Raw genomic sequence first — 10,632 nt, 5'->3', positions numbered from 1 at the left:
AAATTACCAATTCTTATAAATTATATATTTACGTATCTCACAAACGGCTCCAATTTAGCTCCAACTTTTTCTTGATTGAGCTTTTTAGTTTTAACTATAAATATATTTCCTAAAAAACTTAATTATTTACAAAAATAACAAAAAAAAGCCGAGCGAAGCTCTGTCGTACAAGTACTTATTAGAGACGTTTATATTGCTTTTTATTAAACAACATTGATTTTCGTCAATCAGCTTATAAACATATACTGAGGTCTCTATTTATGGTTCTATATATATTTCCCAAAAACACTAATTCAATGATTAACAATAAAATCAAAAATAAAATAAACTACACTCCATAAGCTTAGTATAGTGGCGCTATCTATCGAGATTAAAATTAATAAAAAATGTTTACGCATGAAAGTAAAAGAATATCATCCTACAATAAATAAAGAGGGTAGAAATTTTATAAAATATCTATACGTAAGCATTTATGTCGAGTATAAAACTTTAAGATGGCAATGTAATACCTTTTTTAAACTTGATAACACTAAATTTAAAACGTCAAATTTTATTGTCGCAAAAATTTCAGTCATATTTTCGAAAAATATTACGTGATTTCAAAACAGTAGATGATTTTACTAAATTAATCGATAATACCCGCCGTGGTCGCCGTTCGAACCGGCTGTGGTTGCCAAACTGTCGGTATCAAAAGGTTTGCATAAATGAATGATGTCGTTGAGGTCGAAGGCCCTAGTGCTGGTGGAGGTGTTACTGAGGGTTCCACCGTTATTTGTGGTGGATGAGTTCTTGAAGATCAGCTTGGGGTTGCCAGTATCGACCAGCGAGGAGGTATCCCTGTTATCGACTGTGACGGGTGACCACGTCGATATAAGTGACTCCGACACTAATTATTACGACGCCAACTTCTACAACGCTTTCGCCTTAACACTCCTCAAATTCTTCGTTTGCTGTCTAGGTATGTAATTTTTTCAGCTATGGTATGAACTATTTTGCAACATCGTAAAAACTTCCAGTTTCCCAACTGGTTTCGAAACCCTTGGTTTGCTGAGTAAATGTCACAATGTACAAAATACATCAAAGTGGTTTTAAAACATTCCGTAACATACGATTTTATGTTGTTTTCAAAACAAATACTTTGTTACCAAGTTTATTTTTCAATAAACATTTGTTATATATAGATATTTTATAATTTTATAGTTGTATATTGACATATTATTAATTCAATATTTATTTTGAAATTACCAACACTTAGTGGTGTACATCAATTTGCTATAAATATTTAAACAAAAAAATATACATATATTTCTGTTACCTATATACCATTATTACCAAACATAAACAAATATATAATTAAGGTCACTAATATGAAGAGATTAATTGAAAAACAAGAAAATATAACATATTTACAACATCAAACAAGAAATAATTGCAATAATATTATGGATAATATATTTAAATATAATTAATAATAAAAATTCATTACATACAACAAATGCATACAATTCATAATCATAGTACTAAAGTAACCTGCAATAGCATGCAAACTTCAAGGGGAGTAGAACCCATAGATCAGCCGTGGGACATTAACAGGCTGTTACTTATCAGAGTATAAATCTAAAGGAAAACAATAAAACAAACACCTTAACTCATAAAAAATATGTTTATTTAATGTAAACTATGTGTAATTTGTTACACAATATACTATGCTGTAATAGGCAAATACTTATATTGTATGAAGTCATCATCATCATCACCACCCTGCTGGACATAGGTCTCTCCAATGGCACGCCACTGAGCTCGATTTTCAGCTCTTAATCTCCAACCGCTGCCAGCCACCTTGCATATATCGTCAATATTGTATGAAGTATATTTTATGTAATGTATATTTTGATATAAAATGTATTTAAATTTTATAACTAATACAAGCTTTATCTATTCTGTTCTATGATAAAACTCATTTTCTTGTAACATAATAGAGATAAATGCAATCATAGTATTGATCATGAATATTAAAATTACAATATTAATAAATCGGCTGTAAAATTAATGGACATATTTAATAATTTATTTTATAATTTCTTTGTGTTAATTTGTAATGTTGCATTGTATGTTATTTTATAATTGAATTATAAAATATATATAAACAGTTATGATAAAGTGATTAAAATTAATTAATGTTAAATTACTGTTCTCTCTTAGCACTTAAAACAATAATAATTTTTTAATCAATTTTTATACTTAATTGTTCCGACATTTTCTTGTTTTTTTGTAATGTGGTTATAAAATTACTGTAAATTCAAGTTTGTTAGACAAATTTGATGATTATATTATTTGTTAAGACAAAAAATATTAGCCCACTACTATTCTTGGTTTTCTTATAAAATTAATGGACAATTCTTATATAAATATGATGGACAAAATATATATATATATATATATATATATATATATATATATATATGTCCACAAAAAATATAAATATTTCGAGTATCTTGGAAACAGCTCTAACGTTAACCTAAATTTTACATTGAGATAAGGTTTTGATTATTATTTCTTAAAATAACTAAAATTTTCAAAGTACTCAAGCAGTGCTTGTTCACCTAGGGATTTATATTAATATACATGATTAATTAATTGAATAAAACCTAGACATTACTTCATACAAAGATACTTAATACAAACAAGCACTTTTAATTTTCATTTTACAAAATAAATTTAAAACTAGCCACATCCTATTGAAAAGTAAGCAAGTACTCTCAACTCCGTAATCTTTATCATCAAACATACAATACAAATAATTATCATGGTATCCTAATCCACTAATATTACCATAATATTATAAATACAAAGTTTGTTTATTATGTTTTCACATATTCAGTTCTCAACTGCTCATCATGAAATTTAGTATAATCATTATCAGGGATACAGTAATAGAAATAGAGTACCAAACACCTGGTAACCCTGGAACGCCTGGTATTTCACACAGTGGCAAAGTTGCAGTTGAAAACTAATATATAATATTATGTATAGTATATTTTTCCAGTTTCACACGTAATGGAGAACAAATGAAGTTGTAATTTTTTTTTTAATTTAGCCAGTAGGTCAATTATATGCACTTATCGTTGGTTTTAAAAGAATACAAAGTCTTTATCAAAAGGTACAGTTAAAATATGTATAATATACTATATATAGTTTGAAATGAGCACCTAAATAAAACCGTGTACAAAAAACAAATATGTTAATTGCAGCATTTAAAATTTAATTATAGTTGAAGATATAAATTGAGTTATATTTTAAACGCCGGTAATATAAATTAGAAAATAAAATGTATGTTCAATATTTATATTCTATTTTAAAAATAGTCCTTACTTTGACGAAGTACCGTCATTTAAATGTAAAAATGAATGTTTTGTTTACGCGGCACGCGTCAGTGATTATCTCTGTTGTAATGATTTCTTCATGCATCTTCAACATTTATTTATTTAAGCTATTTTTACAAATACTTAATAAATATAACACCGAAATTTTCCTCATGAATCACCGTCGGTGAAAACCGTATTTAAATTCGTAAGGTAGTTTTTGAATTTATCACGTTCAGACTAACAGACAGGTTATATTAGGTACCATATAGTATTTTAACATGCTGTCTAGTATTTCTAAATAATATTAAAAAATAATTCACACATTCATTAGAACTCATCGTTAAAGTCGGATACTGGCTAAGCTCTTGAACCAGATAGGTAAGCGCTGCGATCGGGATTTGTTTTTAATAAAAAAATAAAAAATCTTATATTACCCCCACGAAGTCGGGACGGCGGCTAGTTAATTATATAATTTTATGCCTACTCTGATAATTGTCAATTTTGATTGTGATATTACAATGACATAGCATTTAATTATCAATTTATTTATGGCTAAATAATCAAACTATTCGCAATTAGCATACTCGATAATCGTAATGTTACTAAGTGTCATATATGTTACAGTCAATGTAATTTGGTATATATTTACAATGAGTCACCTACCTACCTTAGTCAGCTACCTTATGATTTGGTAAGTCTGAAAAAAAAACTCTGAAATCCATCACTTTTATCGGTCGTTATTAATAATTTCCAACTATATTCGCTAATATTAATATAATAAATGAGAAACGAAATGTTCAGTAATTTATTGGTAACTAACGGTGCTTAGCGGGTGATTAGTTAAACAAAGCTGTCTTTTTGAATTTCAAATCAATAATGACTGAAAGAGCAAAAACAGTGTTTTGGCGCAACAGTCGCTAAGCGACATTTATATGTAAGGTCGTTAAAGATTAAAATGATACCACAGTATTCAGAGGGAACTTATGTGCTAAATAATCTCAAAACTACTTACTTACTGGTGGCTCTACCACCAGTACCACGAGCTTTGTACAAGCTCGTCTGGGTAGGTACCACCCACTCATCAGATATTCTACCGCTAAACAGCAGTACTTGGTATTCTTGTGTTCCGGTTTGAAGGTTATGTTACTATACATGTGTATTTCTGTTTAGGTCTGATGTTACCGTGAAGTTTGATATGTTATTGTAGTAAATAAAAGCCCTAGAGGTTTTTTTTATAGTAAAAAAAGGCGGACGAGCATATTGGCATCACCAATGCGCCACCAACCTTGGGAACTAAGATTTTATGTCCCTTGTGCCTGTAATTACACTGGCTCACTCACCCTTCAAACCGGAACACAACAATAATAAGTACTGCTGTTTTGCGGTAGAATATCTGATGATAATTACAATTTGTCAAACCACAAATTAACTGCGATAGTAAATGACCTTAAAACTTAGGTCAAGTTTAAAAAAAAAACCAGCCAAGTATAAGTTATACTTTAGTGAACAGGGTTTCGTAATATCACGATATAAAATAATAAGAGAAAAAATATTGTAGTCCTCGATTTGAAATGTTACGATAGAAAGAATGTAAAAAATAACAACGTTAAAGTTGTAAAAAATACATAAGAAAACGCACAATCACGCTTATTGCTAATGCATAAAAGTAAGTCAAGAAATAAACTTGCCATGTATAACATGTACCTAAAACTATACTACATTATATTATAGTTATTAACCAATGCTCGTTATTATTGTGTTTTTAATTATCTATGTAAAAAAAAACGTATTTATTTTTTATATATTTGTCATAATATGCTCTTACATTGGATATAAGTAAAAGCGTAGGCAGATGTTGGTTCTACTTTACCAAGTATTTTATTCTAAAGCTAGTTGCATTTTCTTGTATAAGTTTTAAGTAGTTTTTTCGGTTAGGCATTACGATTAAAAACGTTTATTAGTAGGTATATATTCCACATGTTTAATTGATTTTATATTGGTTCACCGAAAGTAAAAATATATTTTAGTAGTAAAATAACCTTTTTAAATACAAGTTTGTATATGCAAAATTTGGTGTTTATGCTATTGATCATTGAGGAGTTCTTTCGTCTGGAGCCAAAGCATGAAATGATTGTTTTCATGCTTACCACATAAATGCGTCGTCATCGAAACTGAGCCAACATACAAAACTCCTTAGGATAAGAGAAAGTATTAATAACACAGCTTGCAATATTTTAACTAAACAAACTAATACACATTGCAAGTTAAATAAATACTTGTACTTATATTCTTTCCTGATGAAACGTATCAAATTTTAACTGTTTTCGTCCAATGTATTTAAAAAAGACTGTAAGAGATTGCTTGAGTTGTATAATCGGATCAACGAAAACAGCTAATAATCCAAACTGAATACATTGAGATTTTGAACATAAAATTGTAGCCATGCACTCTTATGAAAGGTTAATTTTAAACTTCCTGTATATAATTTGCATAAAACGAATGTTACTTCCTATTATTACAATTATTTTATATTGCTAGCAAAACGTTGTTCTAATTGTGTATTTGTATATAAAAATTGTCATATGAATTTGTTGGACGGTGTAAATAAATGCACTGCAGAGCCAACTGGGAACGAGTTGCAGCAAGTGAATACTATAAAATGACAAATTATATACAAATTGCATGGTGGTCGACCAAATAGTGTTGGAGCCTATCAATCATACTGATACGCAAACATTGGGCCAACTCCTTATATCCCATTTGGTATCGATAGACTAAATTTGTAAGATTAATAAATTATGTTCTTTTTAGTCTTCTGGTTCTGTTCTAAGAATGGGTGTTCCTCAAGTTAAATTTTATGTCCATTTCTATTTTTGGTATATATTAATGATGGTATTTTCTATGTTGAAGGTCAATTCATTACTTTTTAACAAAAACAAGATAATAATGACGATTTTTAAAAATACATTTTTTTCACTGATCTACAATTTATAACAAATAACTTAGTTTTAACTAAGAAGTAAGTAAAAATACTAATTATATTTTTAAGAAAGTCTTTACTACTTCCTTTTTTTATAAATTTGGTGACTAGCAAACCATCAGGTGATGGTAAACGGTCACGAATACCTATAGGCTTTGCCGTAAGAAATATTTACCATTCCTCTCCTCGCTAATGCGCCACCACCCTTGGGAGATGTTATTTCTCTTGCGCCTGTAGTTACACTATCTCAATAGTGTAACTCACCATTCAAACCGGAACACAACAATACTAAGTATTACTGTTCAGTTGTAGAAAATCTGATGAGTGGGTGGTATCCAGACGGGCTTGCACAAAGACCTACCACCAAGTAAATAAACAATACGCTTACAACAATATGATGTGTATTAAAATAATTTTGAAATTTTGATAGTATCAACGACAATCGTTGTCGATTGTCTTCGATTGGTTGATCGATTGATTGATTATTATTAATAATTAATGTTTAATATCAGTATATTAAAATTGTTACTATTTTTTACACATTCATGACATATATGACCTTATAAACTTCTATTCTGTCAGCCTTGTATCAAGGTTTGCATATAAATAAATACTATTTATATTATATTAATTTATAAATTTTTACTAATACCTTAACGTTGTGAAACGCCTCGTTCGATGTGATTTCAAAAACCGGTGCGGTATTTTCTGCATATTATTATTTCAATAATTATTTTTTATCTATGTTTAATTTAGAAGGATCAGACGCCATATGTTTTGTTTACCTGTATGACGTCACGAATATTAATAATGTAGGTAATAAATACAACATGATTTTAATTTAGCTAGTTATCCTTCATTTTGTGAAAGGCGTTTTATTAAAACGGAATGCCAAAAAAATTAATTTAATTATACTATCTTAAATTGATTTAATTTAAGTAGCATTTTTCCATTTTAATAACTACACTGAGGGGCTCATTTTATAGAGCTTTGTGCAAACTCGTCTGGGTAGGTACCACCCACTCATCAGATATTCTACCGCAAAACAGCAGTACTTGGTATTGTTGTGTTCCGGTTTGAAGGGTGAGTGAGCCATTGTTATTACAGGCACAAGGGACATAACATCTTAGTTTCCAAGGTTGGTGGCGCATTGGTGATGTAAGCAATGATTAAAAAAATTCTTACAATGTCATTGTCTATGGGCGTTGGTGACCACTTACCATCAGATTTCGAAACTATAATGTATGAGCCTTGAAAATATATAAATATTTATTCACATATTAAATACATTTTTAAGACAGTTATTTATATAATATATTTATATATCGTTACATATGTATGATTTCATTCAAAATACCGGTATAATAATATAATTTATCGGGAAAATATAATAAATCTTACTTTTTCTTTTTCCAGGATGCATGTCAGCACTCTGCATATTCGTGTTATACACGAAGCACCTTATCATCGTGTACCTCTACCTGATGTCAATAGGAATAGTCTTCATCTCCTATTGGACAAACGTGTCCGCCATTAAACAGATACAGGCGCTTACCCTTACCGTCACCTCATCACACCCTTCGAGCATATTAGAAGATATCCTCAATCTAAACGTGAAGAGTTTAGTTGATCTCGAAGGACCAGGAATATTGGTCATTCAAAATTTTGCAATACAGTTCATATTAGCTGTCCTTTTTCGTAATGTTCACTTAGGACCACGAAATGCAACGTTAGAGAAACTATTACCGATGAGTTTCATGGCACCATCATTTTTGGCCATGTTGCCGGTGCCACCGAACCTTTTGCATCATTCTCCTGTATTTTCATCGCTACTGCCATTGTTTCTCGTGAAATACGTACTCTGGACCTCTGGGTATGATGTGGTACAGGTGATGTATGGCGGATACCAACACGGGAGACTGTTCGTCAGCCATAACGGCCTGTCAGCTTTAGTCGAAACCGAATGGATGCGATTGAATGTGCCGTGCGTCCTGAGGGTTTTTTGGATTATGCGTGTAGCAGAGCAGGCAATTTTATTGCTTATGGATAACTATGACGACGACGTAGATGAAGGTTTGAAAGTCTCCACCCTACTAGCGGTCCAGTCGCTCGCTTCGATGGCCAAATCGTTGCTAGTAACGGGATGTGAGACTATAACGGCAGTGCTCGGTATGACGTCGGTCATTTCGTTCTTCTGTCACTACATCGGAAACTTCTTTCAATGGATACTGTTAACAGACGAAGAAGAGGACAAAAGTATCGGTACGGTTTCTGCCATACTGTTTTACATTCTGGCGCTGCAAACTGGACTGACGTCTCTAAACCCAGAGAAAAGATTCATTCGACTCTGCAGAAATTTTTGTTTGCTGTTCACAGCTCTCTTGCACTTTCTGCATAACATTGTTAATCCTATGTTGATGTCTCTAAGCGCATCGCACAATCCGAGCACACATAGACACGTCAGAGCACTAGGCGTCTGTGCATTTCTAATTATATTCCCCATATCACTACTCGTATATTTATGGTCTCAACATTCTATATCGACGTGGCTGTTAGCAGTGAGCGCGTTCAGTATAGAGGTGATAGTCAAAGTAATAGTCAGTCTTATGATCTATTCGCTATTCCTGTTCGACGCTTACAGAAGTACGTTTTGGGAACAGTTGGACGATTACGTTTATTACATACGAGCTTTCGGGAACACGATCGAATTTTGCTTCGGTATATTCTTGTTCTTCAACGGAGCCTGGATTTTACTATTCGAGTCCGGGGGCGCGATACGAGCAGCGATGATGTGTATACATGCGTACTTCAACATATGGTGTGAGGCGAGGGCCGGGTGGTCGGTGTTCATGAAACGGCGAACGGCTGTGAATAAAATAAATTCCCTAAGAGAGGCTTCCGCTGACCAGCTTCACCGATTGGACGACGTGTGCGCTATCTGCTATCAAGAGATGCATTCCGCGAAAATAACGCGATGTAACCATTTCTTCCACGGCGTGTGCCTGCGGAAGTGGTTGTACGTCCAGGACAGGTGTCCGCTGTGTCACGACATATTGTATAAGATAGACAATGATCCGAGTAAGGATAACTCAGAGGCTGGTAACGAGGAGAACAGCAACAACCAAAACCTACTCCTGGAAGAGGAACCGGACCTGCTCCTCAACGAGGGCGTGAGGTGACTGATTCATCAAGACTTACAAAATTTAGTTTAAAATCAAGTTTAGAGCTCGATTTTTTCAGCGGTAATTTTTTTTCTATTATTTTGTATAGTAAGTTATTGTTCTATAAAATATTTTGAATCAGTTCGACTCTGTGATTTAAGTTTTAAATTCTGTCTTGTTATGAATGGGTTTTCGTAATTATTCAGTGTGACGTTAGTAATAAGTATAGAAGGTTTCTTGTACGCTTGGATTGTCGATGCGCCGTTACCATTTCCTATTTTGTATTGTGTTCCATATGTTTTGAGTCAAAATCGCTAGTGCTACTAACATGAAACTATTGTTTTGAAAAATAAAGACGCGAAGCTATTTGTAAATAGATAAGGTATTTAGAAATAGCTTTATATGTATTAAACCTAACGTGAAACATAAAAATAGTAATTTTTCTCATTAAAATGTAAATAAAACTATTATTTTAATGTAATACTTGTTTCCTTGGATATAAATCGTTTTAAACACAATAAAAAAAATTAGAAAGTATGTATTTAAAAATGTATTCTTTATTAAGAACATAAATGGCAGTGTATTGACAATTTAAACAACTAACGGTTTTCCTATCAACACATTCGCAAAATTAAATATTTAAAATTTTCAAAATTAATACGTTGACAAAGAGATTTTTACAAAAGGCGTTTTCTAGTAATTATTATTTATTTAATAAATATTTCTATTGAAATGTAACTAGCAAGAAATTATCTCGTTAAAAAATAAATACTTAGTATTTGTTTGTAATGGACGAGATGGCCCAGTGGTAAGAACGCGTGAATCTTAACCGATGATCGTGGGTTCAAACCCGGGCAAGCACCACTGAATTTTCATGTGCTTAATTTGTGTTTATAATTCATCTCGTGCTTAACGGTGAAGGAAAACATCGTGAGGAAACCTGCATGTGTCTAATTTCATTGAAATTCTGCCACATGTGTATTCTACCAACCCGCATTGGAGCAGCGTGGTGGAATAAGCTCCAAACCTTCTCCTCAAAAGGGAGAGGAGGCCTTAGCCCAGCAGTGGGACATTAACAGGCTGTTACTGTACTGTTACTGTTTCTAATAAACACAACATTGCAAAC

At 32.0% G+C, this 10,632-nt stretch overlaps 1 protein-coding gene across 1 annotated transcript; it reads left to right on the top strand.

Moving 5' to 3' along the window:
• Window positions 1-529: 529 nt before the first annotated feature.
• On the top strand, window positions 530-9,949 carry LOC126778122 (protein TRC8 homolog). Its single transcript, XM_050501521.1, has 2 exons — window positions 530-958; window positions 7,762-9,949. The coding sequence occupies exons 1-2, from the start codon at window positions 709-711 to the stop codon at window positions 9,522-9,524; spliced, it is 2,013 nt and encodes a 670-aa protein (XP_050357478.1). The 5' UTR covers window positions 530-708; the 3' UTR covers window positions 9,525-9,949.
• The last annotated feature ends 683 nt before the right edge of the window (window positions 9,950-10,632 follow it).

This window comes from Nymphalis io, chromosome 25 (assembly GCF_905147045.1).
Source record: "Nymphalis io chromosome 25, ilAglIoxx1.1, whole genome shotgun sequence".
In the NCBI taxonomy this organism is placed as follows: domain Eukaryota; kingdom Metazoa; phylum Arthropoda; class Insecta; order Lepidoptera; family Nymphalidae; genus Nymphalis; species Nymphalis io.
The sequence above is the reverse complement of the archived record's forward strand: the minus strand, read 5'-3'. Positions and strand labels throughout refer to the sequence as shown.